Source organism: Rhinatrema bivittatum, chromosome 9 (assembly GCF_901001135.1).
Source record: "Rhinatrema bivittatum chromosome 9, aRhiBiv1.1, whole genome shotgun sequence".
Classification (NCBI taxonomy): Eukaryota; Metazoa; Chordata; class Amphibia; order Gymnophiona; family Rhinatrematidae; genus Rhinatrema; species Rhinatrema bivittatum.
In genome coordinates this window covers 108,057,481-108,083,598 of record NC_042623.1, presented here as the reverse complement: position 1 = coordinate 108,083,598, position 26,118 = coordinate 108,057,481, and the positions used below count along the sequence as shown (strand labels likewise).

The 26,118-nt window shown below is 42.0% G+C and overlaps 1 protein-coding gene across 2 annotated transcripts in view; it reads left to right on the top strand.

Annotated features, from left to right (window-relative positions):
- The window catches only part of PRICKLE1 (prickle planar cell polarity protein 1), a 198,604-nt gene that overhangs the window by 144,518 nt on the left and 27,968 nt on the right, over positions 1-26,118 (top strand). For both annotated transcript variants that reach the window (XM_029616285.1, XM_029616286.1), the window contains one exon: positions 22,251-22,434. In XM_029616285.1, coding sequence (XP_029472145.1) covers positions 22,303-22,434 — 132 coding nt within the window. In that variant the 5' untranslated portion in view covers positions 22,251-22,302. The remainder of the gene's footprint in view (positions 1-22,250; positions 22,435-26,118) is intronic.

The window sequence follows — 26,118 nt, the reverse complement described above, 5'->3', positions numbered from 1 at the left end:
AACTATGCTCCCTTCATCAGGTCCATGCAAGGGTAGTATTACAGTTTTAAACTAGTCTGATAAAAATCTCACTTATAATCTTTGACTTTTATTTCACCTTTTCTAAGTGGAATAAAACAATAACTATGCTACTTAATGCCTCTTTCTAGACATGAATTGTATATGTGTGTGTGTGTGTATATATATATATATATATATATATGTAGAGAGAGAGAATAGTAATTAAATAATTTTTATATGTCAAAATGTTTTCACTTGCAGCTTGCAACATGTTTGGGTGTCTTTTATTTCTAGCCGTTGGTGTTTTTTGTTTTTGTTTTTATTTTGTAAAGGTCAATTGAAAAGGTGAACAGAAAGAAGGCCGTTAGGCTGTCTGAAGTTTGAAATCCACTTTATTGAGCTCGGGATCCTTTTTCAGAAATGTGTTGCAAGTTCTGCTTTTCGGGTTAATGTCCCGTTACTTTTGACACACTACTGCTGTGTCTCTGTTTTTGTTTAATGCTGAATTACCATTCGAAGGGTCTTGCCATTCACCTGCCTGTTCAGCTCTCATGCCTTTAGGCTATAGATGCAGGGCATTGTGGCAGGATATGCATGTATTCCCCAAAGCTCTGTTAACAAGCCCTTCAACAAAGAGAAGTTGTTAAACAATTTGCCCCACAGGACAGAGTTAAACAGCAGGGGATGGACAAGAATATTTGTCTAACAGGTCTCAAAATCATGACCTTTTTCGTGCTGGTCAGAGATGACCCTAGGAGTTCCAGCTTACTGGATATGTTTTATGGTAAGATCTTCCAGTATTCTTACCTGAAGAACAGTATTTAAAAAAAATATTATTAGTAAGACATTAAATGTATTCCCAAATTAGGCGCATTGGGGTACACTCACTGTTCTTATTACTATTGTTCTTTATTCTTCTACTTGAGTATCCTCATTTAATTAAAAAAAATAATAATTTTTGCCATTAATTTCAAACTCTTAGCAGTGACTTTCAGAATAGCAGCTGTTATCAAATGAGTCTAGTCCTTCAGTTCACCTTAAATGTTTAAAAATTATTAAGGCACCAGAATCCAGATTTTTCCAAGTTGCAAAGAAATGGCATTGCCTTGGGTACAGCTGCTTGATCACCACTGATGCTTAAAAGGACAGCCTTGTGCATCTTCCATTCTCTTTGTCTGGTTTGCAATAACCACGCCAGACCAGTGGATGACGTATGCGTCAAAGGGAGGTAAAGAATGACATATTGGAGAAGAGTCACGTGTTTAAGTAGTGCTGCTCTTCAGGTAGTTGCGGGGTAGTGAAAGGAGCGAAAAAGGTGATGGGGGACAAGAGTGGAAGCGGGCCATACTGGTTCCATGCACTGGTCTCCAGTCAAGTCCTAGAGGAGCCCCTAGCCACTCAAGTTTTCAGAATATGCATTCAGAAGGTATTTGACAAAGTCCCCCATGAGAGAGAGACTCCTGAGAAATTAAAAAGTCACAAGATACAAGACAATATCCTATTGTAGATTGCAAACTGGTTAAAAGTTAGAAAAAGGAGAGTAAATAGTTTTCTCAGTGGAGAAAGATAAACAGTGGAGTGTCTCAGAGATCTGTACTGGGACTGATCCATTTTAATATATTTATAAATGATCTAGAAAAGGGAACGACAAATGAGGTGCTCAAATTTGCAGATGACGCAAAATTATTCCGATTTGTGAAATTGCAGGAGGACCTTGCAAGATTTGGCATTCAAATGGCAGATGAAAATGTATGTGGACAAGTGAACAGTGATGCACATAGCGAAAAGTAACCCACACTGTAGTTAAATGATGTTAGGTTCCATCTTAGGATTTACTACCCAGGAATGGATCCGGGCATCATTGTGAACAATAATTTGAAATCCTCCACTAAGTATGCAGCAGCAGTGAAAAAAGCAAACAATGTTAGAAATTATTAGGAAAGGAATGGATAATAAAATGAAGAATATCGTAATGCCTCTGTATCATTCCTTAGTGAGACTGCACCTAGAATACTTTGTACTATTCTGGTTGCTGCCTCTCAAAAAAGCTATAGTTGAACTGGAAAAGATAAGGGCGACCAATATGATAAAGGGGATGGAACGTCTCTCCATGAGGAAAGGCTTAAAGAGGTTAAAGCCTTTCAGCAAGGAGAAGAGACATCTAAGAGGTTTATAAAATAATGAGTGGAATAGAATAGGTAAATGTGAATCTGTTATTTACTCTTTCAAAAAAGAGACTAAATATAAAGTTAGTTAAAACAAATTGGAGACAATTCTTTTTCACTCAATGTACAATTGAACTCTGAAATTCATTACCAGAGGATGTGATTAAGACAGTTACTATAGCTGGGTTTAAATAAGGTTTGGATAAGGGCTAAAGGAGGCCAAAAACTGTTGTTTAACCAGGTAGACTTGGGAAAGCCACTACTTAGCATGAGATCTATCTACTGTTTGGGATCTTGCCAGGTACTTGTGATCTGAATTGGCCATTTTTGGAAACAGAATACTGGGCTTAGTTTGATCCAGTATGCTAATTCTTATGTTCTTATGAGATGTATTCCCATACAGTAGATATAGTGCATGCAACTTTTTCATTCATATATTTTTTTTAATTTACTGTGGATACCTTGAAAACCAGACTGGCTAGGAGGTTCTTCTAGGTCTGAACTAAAGATCACTAATAGGATCATTCATCAAAATGCATTATGGTGTTAACGCATGCGATAAGGCATTAACGCCATAACACATGCAATAATTGAGCTACTACACAGCATGAATGCAAATTTTTAGAAGGGGCGGGATTGGTGAGGGGTTTGGGTGGGATTAATTAAAATGAGGGACAATATTGCATGGTGCGATAGCATAATGCATGTTATCACATGGTTTTAATGCCGGAAATAACTACATCTTTTTTCGTGGCAATAAGCTGTGGATATGCCTGAAACTGCTGTTAATGCAAGTGAGAAGAGAGGGAGAGAGAGCGAGCCTCTGGGGAGGCCTTTAAAGTATTCAACTATTTATCTCTCTATAGGAGGGCCAGCTAATAGCTTGAGGTGAGGTGTCGGTGGTGGTTTAGGGGCCACTGTTAGATGCAGAGTGAGATATAGCACAGTACACCAAGGTGAAAATTTGACCTCATTTGGAGTGAGAAAAGTCTCACAAAGATGAGATTTCTCTTCCATCAAGCTAATTGACTACTATGAAGGCCTTATAAATAGGCTTGCTCGCTCGCTCTCTCTCCCCCCCCTCCCTCCCCCATAGTAGGGGGTTAGTGACCTGTTCCACCCCACATATCCAACCTCATTCCTGCCCCATCATTGCAGGGTGCTGATTTGCAGTGGAGGGTGGTGGGTTGGATAAAATTCTTTTGGAAACAGACCTGTTAAATGGAAAATTGATTTGCTTGAGTTGCCTGGAACCAATGCAAGAGCAGTCTGAGACCAGGTCTTTTTTTAACCTTTGCTAAGACATATGTTTTTGCTCTTGCCTGCCAATGACTATTTGTGGACTACAAACACATTTTCGCATTATGTTGGCTGCTCAGTTAGTAGTAAGTTCCTAAAAAAAATTTTTTGTTTTGTTTGTAACAGAAGATTCTTTTCTATAATGCTCTGTTTGCCTTGTAGCTGCAACATGGAGGACTGGGATATTTCCGATAGTTAAGAAAGCTGTTCCATGTACATATTGGGGGAGATATTGAAAAGGATTTACATGCTTAAAACGCACTTGCACGCATCATACCTATAGACAATTCAATAGCATGTATCGTAGCAATTTTCAAAAGTGCATTTACTCATGAAAATTACCCCCAATGTGTGATACTGCCAGAGTGCACACGGGGAAACAATAACACTTATTCCGTATCTATACAATTTATCTGTTAAGACATTAATTTTGAAATTGGAATCTCTGAGAGTGACCATTTCAGGGCTGTCGCAAATTAGTTTGCATGGGACCAGATGTACTAGAGAATTTTTTTTCCCCCATTTTGTGTCTGTGGGGTCTGGTGGGGAAGCTTAATAAATCTGGCACAAGGAGTGGAGTCCAATTGGTCCGTGCAGTATGTGTGAGGTCACTTTGTGGCAGCAAAGCAGTATGGACAAGAAGCAAGCATTTTTCTGTGGAACATTTGTTCTGTTTTACATAAAAGGCACCAGCTGTACAAACCAAATTATTGCAGCTATTAATACATTTTTTTTTTTGTGCCTGTCTGGAAACCATTTTAGAAAGCAGCATTTTGTTCACAGTTAATTAAGACTTATAAAGATGTTGAAAAAATGTAAGTAATGCACGGATGTGAGGCAGAAGGGGGTGAGACTGAGAAACATAAGGAAGAGTGGTGGATGTAAGAAACAGCCTTCCAGAGGAGGTGATGAAGGCAAAAAGGGAAACAGAATTCAAGAAACCCCAGGATAAAGCGCAGAGAATCTTTACTGGCAGGGAAGAGAGAGTAAGTCTGGAGATCAAATAGGATCTGGGAAACTAGATGAGGGAGAAATGGACAGACTAGATGGGTTTTGTAGTCATTATTTGGTATCATGTGTGGGCTAATAATCCTATATAATATAAGCCAATGTCTGTCTATCAGGCTCCCATAAAGGAATGTGACATCAGTCTCTTGCTTTTGAAATGGTTATCAAACGACCAGGCAAGTTCACTGCCAGCCACTGGCACAAAGCCCCGGTTTTGTTTCTCTTTGAATTACCAAAACTAGCTCCATACTAGGGGAAGTGCATTTTTTGAAAACAAAACAAAACATAAATTTGTGTTTGCTTTTTAGTGCGCACTAAACAAACAAAAATGGGAGAAAGACACAAAATGAAACAAGCAAAAACAAAAAAACTAAACAATTTTTCCTGCTGTGCACTCCTACCCCCCCCCCCCCCACCCCCACACACACACACACACAGAGGAAGTGAGGCCGTGTAGGCTTCTAAGACTCAGGAGGGAAATTTGTGGTTGAAGGAGAAATGACTGAGGCCAAGGAGAGGTGTTTAGTGGGAGGGCACTGAGGGTAAGGTGGAGTGAGTAGGGCAGGGGAGAGGGGGCCAAGAAGTGAGCCTGGAGTAAGGAGGAAGAGAGGACCAGAGACTGAGCAGATATACAATCACACACACACAAAATGTGTACACAGTGAAATTAAAAAAAATCTCAAAACCTGCCATTTCTGATGGTCCTTTTTATATTATGTAATGATAGATTCTTTGTGGCACTCTTACTAATATGATTGCTTTTATGAGATTTGTGGGGCTGGTAAGGAATATTTTTAAAATTAGTTAAAACAGTAAAATGTTTAGCTGATGCGGGGTGCTTTTCATCTGTCTTTTTGAAATACCGCTTAAGAAAATAAGGTATGGCATGCAGAGTCAGCCCAAGGGCGACAGAGCCCAGCACTCTGACTCCGGCAGTGGCCAATCCAGGTCGCAAGTACCCGGCAGATGCCCCCAAGAAGAGATCCATTCCTTGTTGCTCACCCCCAAGGATAAGGGGGAGCGCTGCCCGGCTGACAGTGGTTTAAGGACTTTTCCTGGAATATGTCCGAACCTGTTTGAAACCCTGCTATGCTAGATGCCGTGACCACTTCCTGCGGCAACAAATTCCACAGCAGGTTAGCTCTTCTGCGCTCCTCAGCAGTCTTGATCTGTGGGAGCACCTGCATAGTGAGCATAATTGACCACAAGCAGCTTCAAACTGCGCTTCCCGTCTCAAGACCTGCTCTTCCTCTAAGCAGTCGTTCCTAGACTTGTCTTCTACTGCTTTTGAGCGCAGGAAGCAGTTTCTGTGAAATGTCGATTCTGTGCTGCAGCAGCCGTCTTAAGCCCCAGTCAAACCTCCGAGGAAGAAAAGTGACTCGCCCGTAGATTTCCTAGGGCTGCTAATTCGGCAGATGGTGCCGCATGGCAAGATCCTGTGCATGCAGCCTTGGAACCAGATTTTGATAACTGCAAAACTTTAAGCACTGGGATATTCACACTTTTAGCCTGGAATATTCACACTTTTTTGACATTTGAATGTATTTTTATGAGTGCTATTTCTCTTAATTTCACCTTTATAAGAAACTACAAGGCCATGCTTCTTGGGTCCTTTTTACGAAACAAAATATTTTTTAACAAAAAAGTTAATTTTGTTATCAAGTTAGGCATTTTATTATTATTTCCCTAAAGGATGCCACCAAGAAGAGTTTAGAAATAAACCTGGCAAGGGCATGAATGGCTGCTGGCCTATTCTGCAAACTGCCTTGCTTTCAGCATACCTGACCAAGTACAATTAGAACATACAGGAGGGCATTAATGAATACGAGGTGGCTGTAACCCAACCTAATACCTTGTGCCTATCAGCTAAGGCAAAAGATCCTGATAGATATTAACCTGTTACCCCAGCTTCCTTTCTACAAAGGTTATAGAGAAACATCTACATGCCCCTTCTGTCTGAGAAACTTGTCTGTGGATGCTTTTGCTAAGAGCCACTTCTTTGGGACCCCCATTTGAATGTGCAGATTTACTTGTTTGATCTTCAGTTTGAAGAGATGACCGAAAGGAAAGATGGTCATCCTGCCACAGGCCCAGTCTGACCCATGCTTTAGCTCTCCTAACAAAAGGACTGCTGATCTTATAATAGGTGCACTAGGTAGGCTGTACACACAGTACAGTAGGTTGTGCATTCGTTTTTGTGTGCGGAACTTTGCTCACAATTTTAGTGAGGGGTTTTGCACGCAGGAAATGTGCGCATAACCACATGCCAGCTTGCACTTACAAATTAGCACCCTTCCTTGCAAATTCCACGTTAATGAGGGCTTAGCTACCACCGTCCCTCTCCCACGCAAAGAAGGGCACAGGCTTAAACCATGTCTTCTTAGCACTCAAAATTTACGTAACTCCTGATTAGAGATGGGGTAAAGTTCCTGTAGTCAATAAGAACATAATAATTTCCATGCTGGGTCAGACCAAGGGTCCATGAAGCCCAGCATCCTGTTTCCAACAGAGGCCAAACCAGGTCACAAGAACCTGGCCAAACACCAAGAAGATCCCATGCTACTGATGCTGTTAATTGCAGTAAACTGTTATTAATCATGTAAACTTGATTAATAACAGTTAATGGACTTCTCCTCCAAGAACTTATCCAAACCTTTTTTGAACCCAGCTACATTAACTGCACTAACCACATCCTCTGACAACAAATTCCAGAGCTTTACTGTGCGTTGAGTGAAAAATAATTTTCTAAGATTAGTCTTAAATGTTCTGCTGTGGCAGACAGGAACTTGGCAGTCAGGCACAGATAGGGGTTTGCAAGAAGTGTCCAGCAGGAAAACCTTGTCCTTCTTTGATTTCTTTTTTTTTTTTCATGGTCTTTTTGGGGTCCTTATGTTCTTAAGCAAGCTTTTGAAAATTGGTACAACACAGGCCATTGAATTTCCACAGATTTTACATGAGTAAGTGCACTTTATGTGGGTAAATGGCTTTTGAAAATTGCTATAATAGTAGTTACATTTACACATGTAAATCCTTTTGAAAATGACCCCCTTTTTTGTTTTCAAAAGTATCTCAGGCATGCCCTAGACCAGGGGTGTGCAAATGGGGGGGGGGGGCGTGCCCACCCCCACCAGAGAGCCGCAAAGGAGATTCCAGAGGGCTGTGAATGGTGTACAGCGGGGGTAGGTGCACGCGGCCGCCAGTGGACCTCATCCCACTGGCGGTTGAGCAGAGAAGGTCACCCCATCTGTGCAGGCGTGTGGTATTGGAACACACGAGAGTAGCACTTGCTCTATGCTGATCTCACGATGCACGAGATCAGCATGGAGGAAGTGCTAGCCCCATTAACTTTTAATATCACAGGGCCTGCACAGAGGAGGAAACAACAGAACAGGCCGTGCCAGAAGCAGCGACGAGGAATTGGCTCCTCCCTAACAGCCACGTGAAGGTGGTGACAGTGGCAGTAGGAATGAGAGAGGCTCTGAGGCTGCTGGCAAAACAAAAAGAGGGAGCCTGCCTTCAGTGTGTGTGTGTGTGTGTGTGTGTGTGTGAGAGAGAGAGAGAATGAATGCCTGCCTGGGGGTCTTTCTGTGCATGTGAGAGAGAGAATGGGTGCCTGCCTAGGGGTTGATCTATATGTGTGTGTGAGAATGAATGGGTGCCTGTCTGGGAGTGAGTACCTGTGTATGTATGAGGGAATTTGGGGGAGTAAGAGCTTTTGTGTGCATGAGGGGAGGGAGAGGGAGTTAGAGCCTGTGTGTGGGTGTGTATGAAAGCATATGTGTATGTGTGAGAGAGAATGAACATGTGAGTGAGAGCGAGAGAGGATAAAGTTTGGGTGGCCCCCTAATCCTCAACAATCACAGGGTAACTGGAAATCAAGTTCCCAGCAGGGGCTTTTTTTTTTATCCTCATTAGTTTTAATTATTGGGTGTTATTTGATATCTGTGCTGTTTTGAAATATTTTATCGGTGCTTGGGAAACTTAAAAAAAATGTATATGATTTTAATAGATGTTCTATTTGTCAGTAGTTTTGAAATATTCTTTTATTGGTATGATTCTGCTTTTATAATTGATGCTTTATGTTTCTTGATTTTTTGTTTTATGAGGAATGGTGGCTCTGTCATTGTTAACACAGTAGACAGAGTCTGGCTTCTTGGAGTTTCCATTTCAGTTTTTGTCTGCATATTGCTGGTTATAATTTGTGATCCTTCATTCTGTTTTTGGTGAGGATCTTTCTCTGCTCTGTATGTGTGACCAAGGGGAGAGAGTTTGCTAACATGTAATCTGTATAGGGATCTATAGCAATCAGGTTTGTTTCGTTTTCCAAGTAGGTGCTGTCTTGGTATTCTGGGAATCTGTGTAATATTTTCAGTGCTGCTTTTTCACAGGTAGGGTTCTTGTTTGCGTTCTTGGTGTTACTACTGTTAGGGAATAAGTTCGCTGCATAGATTTTGAGTGTCTTTTTTTTGTAGGGTTTTGTGGGAGGAGTTTGTGCTGCTGTTACTGTGAGGTGCCTGTCTGGATGTGGTGTGGTATCTGCCTCTCTTTGTGTTTGTGTGCATCTGATTAGATTCTTTTCAGCTTGCTGATAGGAGCAAATGGGAATTATAAGCTTCTGGCAGGCAGCGTGATTGCCTGTTTGGCAAAAGGTTCAACAGCTGATTGGTTGATGAGAGACTTTGGTGGGTGGGGAACCCAACAAATTGTATGCATGGAAGGGGGGAGGAGTCGAGGCTCAAAATGTTTGCTCACCCCTGCCCTAAACAGATAGCATTATTGATATGGGACCATTTCATTTAGCTTTGTTTTGGCTTTCACAGGCACACGTGCTAATGTTCGTCAGCCCGCACCCAGGGACGCGGCTGTTTTCTAAAATACGTGCATATGCGCGCATGGTATACAATAGCCTGGCAGTGCGGACAAGTGTTCCTAATTTCACGCAAAAGCCGCTTCTCTCACGTAACTGGGGAAAATTTTAAACGGACGCGCGACAACGTTATTGCCTGTTTACCGGTTCCTCCCCGGTTCGCCCAGGTAACAGGTCCTCCAACCCTCCCTGGCTTGTTAGCTGTACACCCCTCAGTAACCCCAGACCCTTTACACCTCTCAGATGTCTCTTTTTTTAACTTACATGCATGCCATCTATAGCAGAAGTAAAGTTACGCGGAAGGTGCCCTCTGCTTCCCTTGGACCGCATAAGTATTTACGAGCAAACTTTAGGTTAAAGTCCTGAAATGCCCATGCCCTGCCCAGACCATGCCCACCCTACTCCTTTTCGAGAAGTTCCGAAATGTGCGCTCAGCGGCATTCATGTGCATATCCGGGCGGCTTTTAAAATCCAAAATGTATGGGTATCCTCTATTTTCGGTGCATGTCAGGCTTTTAAAATTCACTTAAAAGTGTTTGCGAAGCTATTGATCGCATTAGCTTTTTTTTTTTTTTTTGTATATGTGGATAACATATATTTATCAAAGAATGGATGCATCTGGAGCCTGCAGTAAGATTTCCTTGTTGCAAGAGCATGGATGGATTATTAATTGACTCAAGTAACTTCTGGATCCCTCACAAGACTTCTTACTCTGGCATGAGGCCCGGTACCAGTTTGTGTCTAATCATGTTATTGTAGGACAAGGTTTTCTCCATTATGGCAGAAGAGTGGCATTTCAGCATGCTGCCTGTAGTTTCCACCTACCTTTGCCTGCAGATCTGGGATTCTTGATGCTCGCCTTAGGAATGGTTCCTGTGATCAAGTTCCTTATGAGAACCTGATCACAGGAAACATTTGCAATTGACATGCATACAGATCAAATCTAGTTTTAATTGAGCATGAACGGAGATGTCAGATTTTTTTACACCGAGAGATGATTAGATCAAATCTAGACAGAGGCTAAAACCTGTTGGAGCAAATCACAATTTATTTAATTTGTTTAAACAATTTATATTCCACTGATCCACAGATTTCAGCGGAGTACAAGTAACATACACAAATATTTAATGACAGCAATTCATGAGATGGCAATTGATTACAAAATAAATAGTGAAAGACAATACTATGAATACAAATCTCAAGGGATAGGGAATGATTCTACCACATCAGGCTGTTGAGAGGTTTTGATTTTCACAAGACAAATTAACATAGTTTACTATTATCATTTGTTGCAATCCAGGACCCACTGGGCAGCTTATTTTTCCTATGTAGAATGTTGTCAAAGGCCTTATTGAAATCTAAATTGACCACACGTAGTGCTTGCCCTGAGCTAACACCTTGCTCACCATATTGAAAAATTGATCAGATTTGTATGGCACAGTCTCCCTCTAATGAAACCTGTCTTGGTTCCTGTATTCTGCTGGACTGAAGATATTCTATTATCCTTTCTTTAAGTAGTGACTGCACTAATTTATCTACCACTGAGGGCAGACTGATAGCCTGTAGTTAAGCAGCCTCCTCCCCACTCCAGCCTTTTTGAAAAGGGATGATATCTGTCTCCAGTCAGGCCCGGCGCGACTAGGTGTGCATTCTGTGTATTTGTATGGAGCGGCACACCCGGGAAGGCCGCAGGCTCTCTCCTTCTTTAGCTGCCTGCTGGTAAGTCTCCGCCAGCAGCCCCGCAGCCTTGCCTGCTGCTGTATGTCCCACCGATTTTCCTGCTCCCCCCCCCTCCCCAGCCATACGGCAGTAGACAGGCCGGTGGCAAGAGAAATGGCCACGGGCTGCCAGTGGGGCCTTATGGCCCGAAGATAGCAGGAGGCCCTCTGGCCGTGGTGGAGCTCATCCCACCATGGCCGATTAATAATTTTTTTCTAAAAGATAAAGATGGATTCCTTCTACACAACGGAGGCAAAAAGGTCCAGGAGGGGCAGATTCAGGGAGAGTTTCGATCCTAGCTTTTTTTTGTATTTCTCAAAGTGGATATTTTGGATCTTGGGGAAATGGGAGGGGTTCTAATTTCAGGTTCTCAGAAATGCCAAGTGATTTGGTTCCTGGAGGGAGACTTTAGAGCAGTAGTGGCTCTCTGACGTTCTCTCTTTCTGCACGTCAGTACCAGTCATGCAGTTTTCTAATGCACAAGGCAGAACTACAAATGGCACAGTGCACTGGGCTCTTGAGTTCTAAACCAGGCTCAGCAGGGCCAGTTCAGTGGCTTGATGGAAACTGTTGTGCGCTGCCATCCAGAGGGCTTGGGTTCCATGCCCGGGTTAATTGGAGCTAGGGATGCTGCAAAGGCAGCACTCACAACCCCTGAGGGTGAAACCTCAGCCAACACTTCACGGCGACAGCTAGTGACTGGACTCGGGGCCTATGATTGCAGGGGTCCGGAGGGAGCCCTGTTGTGTGACCCCACAGCTGAGGACTGTTGTTGCAGTGACTTGGTTAAGAGACTTGGGAGGGAATCTAAAACAGGGGATGAAAATCCCCAGGTATTTGTAATTGAAGGCTCATGGTGCCAGATCTCAGCCCTGCTTCCAATTGAGCTGGAGAAATCCAAAAACACCAATACGTGAGCAAGTAATCCACGAGAAGTGCAGAAAAATTCTCTGTTGGTCCAAAGTTCTTCCATCAATAAATTTTTATTATGGCAACTCCACTGTTAGATACATAGTATTCCAATTCAGTTCAAGGGTCCCCCGACACGGACCCCGTGTTTCGCCAAGCTGGCTGCGTCGGGAGGGACACCACAGTTAGAAAATCATTCTCTCTCTGTACAAAATAGCAGGCCCCTGTAACCTGTTGTTTCTCATATGGCTCTGTTGCCTTGCTCATTTTCAGTTTTGCTAGTTCTATGTTGCATTATTTTTGTAAATGAGGTTGTTTCTGTTTTCTATTGTTTGTGCTATAGTTTCTCTTTCAACCCATTCTTTATTAAACAAAAGTACTTGCTTAGTATTTCTGCTTTTTCCTTTTTGCCCTTCTTTTCATACCCTCCCACCCAAGCAGGTCCTCTTTTCATTAAAAGAGCTAAAAAAAAAAAGGTCTTTTCACTTTGTTCTACTGTCATAGCTCTTTTTTTTTCCCCTCTGTTTGCAGGAAAGGAAATGTCATAGTGCAAGTTCCAGGTTAAAACTGCTGGTCTCAATTATACTCCCTGGTCAGTGGTACCCGTGGGTCCTGACAGCTTTAGGCGTTAATAGAATAGAAATGAAATACTTCAGAACAAAATTTTTGGTATGCACAAACAGCGGTTGCATTTTATTTCATTTGCGGTATTTTCCGTTTAGTGTTTCTTTGTAATCCTTCAGCTCTCTTTTCAGCCCATTTCATGTCAGTGGACACAGCAAGATTAAGAATATTAATGTTCCTTCTGTTAGACCATAAGACTAAGGGTTCATCAAGCCCAGTATCCTGTTTACAACAGTGGCCAATCCAGGTCACAAGTACCTGGCAGGATCCCAGGGGGTAGATATATTCCATATTGCGTATCCCAGGAATAAGCAGTGAATTCCTCCAACTCCACCTTAATAATGATTTATGGAATTTTTCCTCCAGGAAACCCTTTTTTAAATGCAGCTACACTAACAGCTTTCACCACATCCTCTGGCAATGAATTCCAGAGCTTAATTATGAGTTGAGTAAAAAACATTTTCTCTTATGAGTTTTAAATGTACAACTTAGTAACTTATTTGTGTGCCCCCCTAGTCTTTGTATCTTTTGAAAGAGTAAACAACCGATTAACGTTTACTTGTTCCATGCCACTCGTTATTTTATAGAACTCTGTCATATCTTTTCTCAGCTGTCTCTTCTCTAAGCTGAAGAGTCCTAAACTCTTTAGCCTTTCCTCATAGGGGAATTTTCCATTCCCTTTATCATTTTGGTCGCCCTTCTCTGTACCTTTTCTAATTCTGCTATATCTCTTTTGAGATGTGGTGACCAGAATTGCACACTATACTCGAGATACGAAAGCACTATGGAGCGATACAGAGGAATTATGATATTGTCTGTTTTATTCTCCATTCCTTTCCTTACATTCTATTTGCTTTCTTGGCTGCTGCACACTGAGCAGAGGATTTCAACATACTATCCACGATGATGCCTAGAACCTTTTCCTGAATGGAGACTCCTAATATGGAATCTTGAACTGTGTAGCTATAATTTGGGTTACTCTTCCCTAAATGCATCACGTTGCATTTGTCCACATTCAATTTCATTTGCATGCCCAGTCTCCCAGTTTTGCAAGGTCCTCTTGCAAATTCTCACAATCATTTTGTGACTTAACAACTTTGAATAGTTTTGTGTCATCGGCAAATTTGATCACCTCACTCATTGTTCCCATTTCCAGGTCATTTATAAATATATTAAAAAGCAGTGGTCCCAGAACAGATCTCTAGGGCACTCCACTGTTCACCTTTTTCCACTGGGAAAATTTTCCATTTAGCCCTATTCCCTATTTTCTATCTTTTAACCATTTCCCAATCCACAATAGGACACTGCCCCTATCCCATCAGTTTTTAATTTTTTAAGAAGTCTCTCATGAGGGCCTTTGTCAAACGTTTTCTGGAAATATTACAAATACACTATCGACTGGCTCACCTTTATCCACATGTTTATTTACGTTCTCAAAAAATGTAGCAAATTTGTAAGGCAATACTTCCCTTGGCTAAATCCATGTTGGCTTTGTCCCATTAAACTATGCTTATCTATATGTTCAGAAATTTTGTTCTTTATGATAGTTTCTAGCATTTTGCTTTACACAGATTTCAGTCTCACTGGTCTGTAGTTTCCTGGATCACCTCGGGTCCCAAACTTTCATTTAGCCAGATAACTTCTGAATTATCCAGCTAAATGCTTTTTAATATAGACCTCCAAGATTCTTTCTTAATTCTGATTTTTGTTTTATTTTGAAGAGAGATTGATGTTCATAGTTTTTGAAAGTGCCTCCTACTTCTCCATGAATTGGTGGCAATTGGGGGACTGCTATAGTGATGCTCACTAGAATCATGCACAATACACTGTATACATGTCAAGGACAAAATACTGACATAGAATCTGGGAAGAGAGCTGTCAACGTTTCCATAGACCATGGCGGGCAGGGGCAGTATGGAAGGTGTGTCTTTGTCTACTGTAATACATTTGCATAAATGTATGCAATATTGCCCCCTCTGCCTTCTTTGTCTCTGTTTTCCCTCTGTTCTTTGTTCCCCTACTTTCTCTCTCGTTTTCCCTCTGTCCCCTTCTTTCTATCCCTCCTATCTCCCCTATGCCCTCTGCTGTTTCTCTCTCTCTCTCTTCTCTAGCCCCTGTGCCCTCGTCTGTCGCTTGCTCCCCTCCTTTTTCCATCCTCTGAGGCGTAAGCAGCGCTTTGCTGTCACCTCCCAGCATATAGTGCAGCAGATGCAGAGAGCCAGGGAGGAGGTGGGGAGACTGAGATGTGCCCCCCCCCCCACACACACAGCTTGCAGTCACAGCAGAGAGAGGAGGTGGGGGAGGAGCCGTAGGGCTGCTCTGCTGGGTGAGGTTCCGCCCTCTCTCCTCACAGCTTCTATTGGCCAGCTCTGCACAGGAAGAGGATGCAGGGGCGGGGCTGCAGGGATACAGCTCAGCTCTCACACAGGTCGATACTGTAAGACCGCGGGAGAGCGGACGAACGCCCGCTCTCCCGGCGCGCGCACCAGCCCTTCGCCGGTGCGGGCGATTCAGTATTTAAATGAGGTGACGCGGGAAAAACGGGGAAAAGGAGGCGCTAGGGACACTAGCGCGTCCCTAGCGCCTCCTTTTTGTCAGGAGCGGCGGCTGTCAGCGGGTTTGACAGCCGACGCTCAATTTTGCCGGCGTCGGTTCTCGAGCCCGCTGACAGCCATGGGCTCGGAAACCGGACGCCGGCAAAATTGAGCATCCGGTTTTCGGCCCGACAGCCGCGGGCCGAATTCAAATTTTTATTTTTTTTTTACTTTTGGGGACCTCCGACTTAATATCGCCATGATATTAAGTCGGAGGGTGCACAGAAAAGCAGTTTTTACTGCTTTTCTGTGCACTTTCCTGGCGCCGGAAGAAATTAGCGCCGACCTTTGGGTCGGCGCTAATTTCTTAGAGTAAAATGTGCGGCTTGGCTGCACATTTTACTTACTGAATCCCGCGCGCATACCTAATAGGGCCATCAACATGCATTTGCATGTTGAGGGCGCTATTAGGTGCCGCGGGTGGGCCGCGTGTTTTCCTCCCCTTACTGAATAAGGGGTAAGGGAAAACACGCGTCCAGAGCAGGCTGACAGTGCGCTCTGACGGAGCACACTTTACTGTATCGACCTGACACTGAGGAGCTGCCAATTCTGCCTTCCCAGTTTTCTTACTGGAAGTAGTAGTGAGGCGGGAAGGAGTCACCTGCCACAGGACCTGGATTTTTACATTCTTTTCAGTGCTTCCGACTGGACACTGTATGAGTTTGCTTACAACTGATCTTTATCGGTTCAAAACTGGGCATCCCTATTTGGGAAGGAGGTATTTGAAAAACAAGGCGTGGAGGAAATATTAGGACAAGAAAGGAAATGCATGAATAAGGGCAAAAGAGGATGCAGGAAAGCCACAAATCCGGTCTGTTGCTGCTTTTAGGAATCCAGATATTGTTGTTGCTCTAAGAAGGCAACTATTTTTATGGACAAAACACATGGTGTAAATTAGTATAGAACTAGGCAGCAAAAAAACCTGTAACAGTCTATACATTTTAAATTCTCATTTATTTAGATAATAAGCAGTTAGGGAGATGGATTAGTGCCAATACTGAACATAGATAATATTTAGAAACCTAGGAGTGAACTTTTAAAACACGTGCATCAAATTAGCATATAGGCATGTAAGTGCATAATCCTTATTTTAAAACATCGAAAGTTCATGCATACATACACACATGAAAAACAGGGGCGGTCTGGGGCTTTCCGGGGCAGGGCCAAAAGTTATATGCGTAAGTTGCTATTTTATGAGCGATTTATACGCGTACATTTGGCAACTTGCTCAATCAATTTCACTCCTGCTAATTATCTTGCGTTATTGATTTCAGACTTATTTATTTTGTGTTGCTGGCTGGGAGGTGTGAGTGACATGGGGGGACTGCGGACTGAAGAATCAGGTGGGTCTCAATGATCTGGAGACCCGAGTGAAGTAGTGGAGAAATTAGAAAACTGGTCATTTCAGTTGCGCGTGCATAACCGCCTAGATGGGCATATACATGCCTTATTTTGCGGTATATAAAAACTTTTAAATAAATAAAATAAAATGTTTTAAAAGTCTGTTAACATCTACACATAAGTCGGGTTTTACGCATGAAATGTACGTTTCATTGAACTATGCTTTCAATGCATTGCTCCGTATTCACATGCAAATATGCATACTTGTGCATTTTGGAAGTTGGACATGCACATATTTTATAATACATGTGGGTTATAAAATACTATCATAAATCTCTGTGTGCCCATACGCACATGTCGTGCTGCCAGTAAGCCCTGGGTGACTTCTATTTTTTTAACTAAAGCAAGGTAGATCAGTAAGGGAGGGGATACCATTCAAATGCAGCCCCTCCCTTTGAGGAGTTTGGAATGGCCGTCCCCCTTGCGGGGGTTTTTAAGCAGCTCCACTGAAGTCTGTGGGCAGTCCTTTATGGTTTTTGTGAAGTTAGGAGGTAGTTGAGTTTAATCTGAATTGTACCTTTCATACCCAGCCTGTGGAAGCTGACCAGGGTTGGGAGGGTTTCCTTACCCAGTCTACCCACTACCTGGTGGGGATATCCCTCTGGGTATATTTTCAAGCTTTTTGCAATTTTCTTGGTAGGAGGCCTGGTGCTCTATCTGGATTCAGGGATTGGGGGAACCCTGTTTTGGGGGCTGCACAGGGATAGGGAAGACCTGCCCCCTCTACACCTCATTGAGGTCGGAGGTTGGTGGTGACCCAGTACCAGGATCCTCCGATAGTAATTTGATTTACAAGGGAAGAGACAGGAGGAAATGTTTGGCTGTCCCTTACTACCTGGAGGGAACATCAGGAGCTGTTGTTCCAGAGGGATTCCTCCCATTGGGGATCCAGATGCAAGGAACCAAAACCAAGGGACTTAATACCGTGACTAAGAACTTTCTGACATCATTGAGGATGCCCACCCGGAGTCTTCACCCCTGGGGAGAGAAAGGGATTTGTAAACTCTCTGTGCCAAGACTGTTTTGTCCAATTTTTTTGTCCAGGGTCGGAGGGGAATCCCTGCCACACAACTAAAGCGGTCACCTTTCCTACCCAAGGCCTTCACTCCTCCACTCCCTGGAATGTGGGATACCCTGGGTCCCTGTGAGGAATACGTCTGCACAGATTGAGAGAAAAAACAGTAACTTGAAAGGCTTAACTGTGAGGCTGAGAACGGAATCATTTCTGCCATATCCATCTGCTTATCTGCCAGTATAACTTTATTTTGGACACCACCACGGAGTCTGGAGTGGAGCTCTACTATGTGGGCTCCTCTCCCAGGGTTGTACAGATCCGCAATACACCCTTGGCATTCGGGGCCCTGAAAGGAAACTTCCCCCCATCCAATAAAGAACTCGTGCTTTTGGGAAAGAAAAGAGCCTGTGTCCAGCTAGCCAGGGTTCCTGTACTGAAGAGACAATAAAATTCTTTTATGGCCTTACCAATGCAGGGCCTGTTACTGGAGGTGGGGGTTACATACACATATATGGGGCCATGTGGAGTTGTTTGAAAGTTATTCTCATAGAAAATATAACATCTAGCGTGTTTAAACCATCTCACTGTAAATAAGACAGTCTTATTTTAAGCAGTAAGACTTATTGAGTACAGCTAAAGAGAAGTGATGAGCCTGGAGTGTCAGGAAAGAGGAGTTTCAATAACTAGCACCAGAGTCTCTTATGTTATCAATTACCTGTATTTACCCAGGATTTCTTTTGTTTAATTCTGTGGTCACTGCATCTGCTATAAGAGTTAAAGATTTGCTGCTATGGGTATTTGTCATTGAATGAATTCAAGTTTCCACTAATGTGCTTGGAACAGGATTTCCTTTGTGTCAGCAAGCTGTCTGACAAACTCTTCCAGGCTGTGATACCATATATTGGACCAATGGAGGAAATGTCCAAAGACAATGTGCACTGTCCACACAGGTCACTTCTTTAGCTGTGTCAGTCATATTTTTTTTCCAGGACCATCATATCTGCTAGAACTCTTCACAGAAAAAACTGCTGGGATTTAATAGGGACCCTATCTGCTTGTAGTGCTAGGGATGTCTGTGAAATGTAATGGCTGTAGCACAGAGCCGAAAATGTGAGATCTGACTGGGACGGGGATCTAACGAGTACTTGTGGCCTGGATTGGCCACTGCTGGAGACAGAATGCTGAGCTCGATGGACCTTGGTCTGACGCAGCATGTTGTTTCTTATGTTCTTAGCTCCTGGTTCTACTAGCCACTCCTCGCTATGTGATCTTGCGCAAGTTACTTAACCCGAAAATGCCCAGATTTATAGACTGTAAACCCCGAAGCAGGGACATTGTAATCATGCAAATGATCTTGTACAATGCTGTATACACTGGCTCTGTAAATATGTTTCTGCTTTTATGTTCTTGGCCCCTGAATCAAAATCATTCATCTTTCATTGTGACACAATGGAGAAAATTAAAGGGGGTCATTTACTAATGATTTTATTTTATTTTGTGTAAATGGAAAAATTGCTTAGTAAATCGAGACCAAAGCTTTTAATTAAAATAAAAATGAATGAATTGCTATGATTTACAGTGCATTGTTGAAAAGGTCATAACCTTCAAATAGTAGAGCAGGAAATAAGGTCATTTTTACTTTGTTGAGGGTGAAGTAATGTCAAATTATATTAGCTGACTAGTTGAGATAAGATCTACCTACTGGCAGTTTGCTTAATTTTGTATCAATGTTTAAAAGCACAAAACCCCTAAAAGAGGGTATTACTTAATGATAAGAACAGTAACTGCCATCAGTATTGCTCGTTCTTTATTTCAACTAAAAATTATTTTGTTTTTTTTAAATTATCTAATTTTAGTTGCATTGAAACTATTATATTTATTGAATTTTTTTTAAACTAAGCATGTTTATTGCTGTAGGGGGGAATCCAGTTTATTTCTTTGACTGCTGTGTATTATGAAAATAGCAAATATTTAGATGTCTTTTGTAAGTGAAATGTATATAAATAGACTTTGAGATTGATAATTTTACCGGGGGAGGGGGGGGAATAGATTGCGAGACTTTTTTATTAATTAAATTGTAAACATCCATAGAAAATTAGAAGATTCAAATGAAAATGTTCAAAATGCTGTAAATCTGAGTTCCGGATGCAAAATAAATCTCTTTATTTAGGGAAATTAGCATGGAGGGTATGGAAGTTATTTCAAGTGTGCACCCAACAACTACCTTAGTTGACCCATGTCCTTCAAAATGGAATAGGATTGCAAAGGATGAATTTCTAAACCCATTTAGATTAATAATGCATCATCGAAAGAAGGATGTATGCCCTGGGGTTTGAAAGAAGCAGATCCTGCTCAGTCAGAAATTTACCACCCAGCTTCCAGCATGCCCTTTCTGAAGGCTGTGGCTTTCCACCTCCAGTAATCTGTAGATAAGGCCAATATCTTATGTTTGCAGTAGTCTGGTTTTAGGAAATATCACAGTACCCAAACAGCTTTAATTACTGTTATTGACAATTTGCATAATGAATTGGGCAGAGAGGATGAATCCATTTTGATATTAGATCTCAGTGCGCCATTTGACACTGTAAATCATGAAATCCTGTTAAATCGTTTAGCTGCTTTTGGTATTTCAGGTTTCTCCTTCAATTGGCTGGAGTCTTTTATATGAATGGTCCTAGTATGTGACCAAGGGTAATAACTCATTCTGTGCCCCTTCCCTGGTTTGTGAAGGTCCCTCGAGTTTCATTGCTCTCTCTCCTTTTATTCAACATTTACTTCTAGCTATTGACAAAGATTATTGGAAAATGTGGGTTCTGGTATCATCTGTTTGCAGATGAAATATAACATAACTATGTTTCCTTGGGTCCCAACTGCAAGGAGGTATTAGAGGATATGAACCATTGTTTGATAACTGAATCATCCTGGCTGCATATTAATAAATTCAAATTGAATTCTCTGAAAACAGGTCCTCTGGGTTAGGAAAAATGAGCTTCTATGTACGTTTTTGTCTGTAGACCAATAAAGGACTTTGCTCTTAACTTGGTCATTCATATTGATACATGGTTATCATTGGAGCAACATATTGTTCTATTGGTTAGAGGCGGTGGTCTTCATCTGCAACAACTGTGCATAATTCACTCATCTAAATTGATCAAAAGAATTGTGTATGTATTATTTATGCCACAGTTATTACTCGACTGGATTATTGTAGTGGCTTATATTTAGGGTTACTGAAAAAAAACTGCCTAACAAACTATAATTAATTCAGAACTCAGCAGCATGCCTGTTGACAGGGTGCACATTCAGGCAGAATATAGTTTTGTCAGAATTACACTGGTTGCCAATTATGACTCATCTGGAGTTTAAAAGCTTTAACTGTAGCTTTTAAATATTTACATGGATCGGGACCACAGTATTTGGGTAAGCAGTTAGTAAAATATAGGCCAAACTGTTTCCTTTGCTCAGAAAACAAGAGGCTGTTATGCATAACTTCAGTGAAGACCATGAGATTTGATCCCTGCATGAGCGAGGTCCAGCGCAGCTTCTGACGGAAGATGTGCCGGAAGCATAAGTTACCCTTAGTTTATGCTTCAATGCTGAAGCTTACCGGCAGGGAATTATACGTTTTTTTGGGGGGAGGGGAGAACGGGAGGGGTCAGGGCAGATGTGGAGGATGGCCGGTCTGGGGTGGAATCACCATTTGTTATGAATGGGAGTTGGGGGCGAGGGCTCAACCTGCGATCCTTGAAATATTTTTTTTCAATCTGTGGCAATGTGGGGTGAGGGATGCAAGGCCTGATAGAGCCATGGTTGCCATTTCATGGGCGGGAGAGAAGAAAGCGGGCCGCAGGCTCCTTCACTTTTTCATTTTTTAATTTCAAAAACACGCTTATCCAGATATTTTTTGAAGATATCCAGATAAGTAGAGAGTTATCCGACCACAAAAGGCCAGAAAACTATAGACCTGTTCTGAATCAGATATAAACTTATTCTTGTAAGTCAGATGGATAAGTCCAAAAATTGGCGCTTATCCATCTAACTTAGGATACATAGCTCCTCCCAGTTATGCCCATTCCCTGCCCCTGACTTATCTGTCTAAATATTTAGCCAGATAAGTAGGATTTATCCAGTTAAGTATGTTTTAAATATCGGGCGCCAATGTTTTCAGCTGAAAATTCACCTAAATTTAGGCCTGCATTTAATTTTCCTAGATTTAGGTGTCTAAGTTACCCAGCACTGACAGACAACACTGGGAACCTAATTTGTTTCTGCACTTTATCTCAGCCTCCAAGACCTTTTAGGCACTTATATGTAGATGCTCAGCTGTGGTCAATTTTATTTTGAAAATTGGCCCCTTAAAGACACAGTAAAGCTTCAAGCTAAGGATTTCGCCATGCTGTTTCTTACATATTTTAATGAAAACACTTGTAAGCTCTGCAGTCAAAAGGCAGAGAGTAGAAGTTTAACACCTTGATTAACTGATTACATTAAAACAAATGAAAGCTGAGATTTGTGGATCAGCAGGATATAAATTTTATAAATAAATGACCTTTGCTTGTGAATAATTAAAAAAAAAAAAAAAAATTGACCATGGAGTTTGCATTATGTAATTTCATATGCAGCATTTTCTATTTGTACCATCTTTTCAGAATTGGTGCTTGATGAACTGTGACTGAAAAGCTGATTGTGCAGTGCACTATTATGCCTTTGGAGATGGAACCCAAAATGAACAAACTTGCCTTTGGGTGTCAGCGAAGTTCAACGTCTGATGATGATTCTGGTTGTGCTTTGGAAGAATATACTTGGGTTCCACCAGGTCTCAGACCAGAACAGGTAAGCTCTCACACTGGCTTCTGATTTAAATCTTCATTAGGATAAGGAATGGTGTTACGAAACATGAGATGTGTTCAGGAAATGCATATCCACAATAAGCGATAGCATCAAAATAGTTATTTACGTGGTGGATTTATGTCAGCCATATTGATCTTCACGTATTTTGCTTTACCATCCCATTACCAGCAAGGGAAACTTAAATATGGTTTCCAATGTTGTTCTTATGAGCAGGGCTTGAAATATTCTTCCAGGATTTACTTGACAGGGACAATAATTTTTGTTTTGGGGGTAGGTGGGCAGTAGAAGTAGTAAATGCATTCTTTCCCTGGCAAGTGCATCTTCCCCCACCCAGCAGACCATCCCCAAAAGTTTTCCCTTTCATTTCTGAGCCCTAAGTGGTGTGTTAAAAATGGATACATTCAGAGCTTTTGCTTCGTCATGCATGCTCTGGCCTTCTGTATTTTTCATTTGGCATGTAGAAAAAGCAACATTTTACAGTATTTCATTATTTAAAAAATTGAATGCTGCCAAATATAACAAATGTAATTCTAGGCTGATTACTTGCAAACACATAAAACCATCAAAATGCACATCAAACATTTACACACTCAACAGCCTTTATGCAAAACAAAAGCATACTGTAAGAGCTACACAAACAACTGTGCAAGTGTGAAGTGTTTATAGGATGTGATACATTTTCTAAAGGACCAACAAAAAGATATCACACAATGCATGAGATTATGAGACCATACAGGTCTCTCTCCCCTAGAGGTGTGACAGTTAGTTTCATGGAGGGCTCTGAAATGCTGGCAAAGCTCTTCAACTCTGTTCAGGATCCCAGATGTTAACTGGTGGTAAACTACAACCACATTCAGCTTAAGCCAGCTGCATGATGTTTTAAAGATTTTGCATTCAGTTCTGTTCTTTGTTATACTTCCTGTTGAGTTCAGATAGCTGAACATAACTAAACAAACCAAACGCAGAACTACATTTGATCTGTTTTCCAGGTGAGCCATCTTTAAAAAGGAGCACCTCCTTGTCCCATGGCAGTGATCTAATCCATATAAAACTTTCAGTGGAACTTGACCCAATCTGACTGGAATACAGGATATTAATTTCCTATACGTATCCTGCTTTAACTAAGACCATAAGAAATGCCATGCTGGGTTAAACCAAGATCCATTGAGCCCAATATTTGGTCTTTGACAGTATCCAATCTAGGTATCAAGTACCCATCAGGTCCCCATCAGACCCATCTATTTCTTGTATCACAGGACAAGTGTTGACCCAAGACTATCTGGCTAACAATTGTTTATGGACTTTTCCATCCGGATCTTGTCCAATCCTCTTTTGAACCCCACTAAAGTCAGTTGTCTTAACCTCGTCCTCAGGCAATAGATTCCATAGCTTGAACGTGTGCCGAGTAAAAAAAAAAAAAAAACCCTCTTTCAAATTGTTTTAAATCTGCTAGTTTCATGGAGTATCCCCTAGTCTTAGTGTTTGAAAGTGTAAATAACCATTCTCTATTTACCACTTATGATTTTAGAAATTTCAATCATATCCTCTCTGTCATTCCTTTTCTAAGATAAAGAGCTCTAATCTAGTCAGCCTTTCTCTATAAGAGAACCTTTCCATCCCCTTTATCATTTTTGTCATCTTCTCTGTACCTTTTCTATGTTCACTATGGGGCAGATTTTCAAAGGGTTACGCGCGTAATCCTGAAAACCTGTCCCTGCGCGCCCCAAGCCTATTTTGCATAGTCTCGGCAACGCGCGCAAGCCCCGGGACGCGCGTATGTCCCGGGGCTTTGAAAAAGGGGCGGGGGCGTGGGCGGGTGCTGGCCCGTGAGCGGTCTGGGGGAGGGACCGAGGCCTCCGGCACAGCGGCCATGCCAAGGGTTCACGCGCTGGCACTTGGCCGGCGCGCGCAAGTTACGCCTGCCCAGAGGCAGGCGTAACTTGCGGGCCCAGAGGCAGGCGTAAATCACAAAATAAAGGTAGGGGGGGATTTAGTTTGGGCTGGGGGGCGGGTTACATAGGGGAAGGGAGGGGAAGGTGGGGGGGCGGAGGGAATGGGGAAAGCCATCGGGGCTGTCTTAGGGCTCGGTACGCGCAAGGTGCACAAGTGTGCACCCCCTTGTGCGCGCCGACCCCGGATTTTATAACATGCGTGTGGCTGTGCGGGCATGTTATAAAATTGGACGTAGATTTCTGCACGCCGGGTTGGGCGCACAAATCTACGCCCGTGCGCATGTTATAAAATCTGGCCCTATGTCTTTTTTGAGATGGGGCAACCAGAGCTGCACACAGTACTCAAAATATGGTCACATCATGGATCTATACAAAGGTATCATGATATTCTCAGTTTTGTTCTCTATTCCTTTCCAAAGAATTGCTAACTTTCTATTTGCCTTTTTGACCATCACACACTGAGCTAAAGATTTCAAGGTATTGTCCACAAGTACTCAGAGGTCCTTTTCTTGGATGGTGACTCCTAACACAGAACCCAGCATTGTGAACTTATAGTTGGGACAATTTTTCCCTACGTTCATTACTTTGCATTTGTCCACATTAAATTGCATATGACATTTAGAAGCCTAATCTCCGAGTCTCACGAGATCCTTCTGCAGTTCTTCACAATCTGCTGCTATTTTAAAGACTTGAAACAATTTTGTGTCATCTGCAAATTTGGTCACCTCACTCGACATTCCTCTCTCCAGATCATTTATGAATATGCTAAACAGCACAGGTCCCAATACCAGAACCTGGGGCACTCCACTACCTTTCTGCATTTGAAAAACTGGCCATTTAGTCATACCCTCTGTTTACCAGTTTCTAGCCAGTTACCAATCCACAATAGGACACTACCTCTGATCCCATGACCTCCCAGTTTCCTGAGGAGTCTCTCATGAGGGATTTTGTCAAATGCCTACTGAAAATCCAAATACACTATATCAACCAGCTCACCTTTGTCCACATATTTATTTACACCCTAAAAAAAAATCTAGTCAATTCATTAGGCAAGACTCCACTTTGCAAAACACTTGTTGACTCTTTACCATTAAATCGTGTCTATTTATGTCAGTAATTTTTTTTTTTATTTTTAAGAATAGCTTCAACCATTTTGCCTGGCACCAATGTAAGGCTCAGCAGTCTATAGTTTCCCAGATCACCTCTGGAGTTCTTTTAAAAAAAATTGGCATTACATTGGCCATTCTCCAGTCTCCTGGTACCATGGCTGTTTTAAATGATAGGTTGCAAATCATCAGAACCAAGTCTGCAATTTCATTTTTTAGTTCCTTCAGAACTTTGGGATGAATACCATCTGGTCCCGGTGATTTATTATTCTTTAGTAGTCCATCAATCTTTGTTATTACGTCCTCTAGTTTCATAGTGATTCAATGTAGGCACTCAGTCATCACCACCAAAAAATGTTTCCGGGATGGGTATAACCCCAACATCCTCCTCAATAAAGACAAAGGCTAAAGAATTAATTTAGTTTTTCTGCTATTTCCTTATCCTTCCTGACCACCTCTTCTACCCCCTCAGTCTTCTAGCGGTCCAATGGACTTTTTCACAGGCTTTTTGCTTTGAATGTACTTGTTTTATTACTTGTTTTTACCTCTATATAAAACTTCTTTTCAAATTCTCTCTTTGCCTGTTTCATTCATTAATTTTTTACATC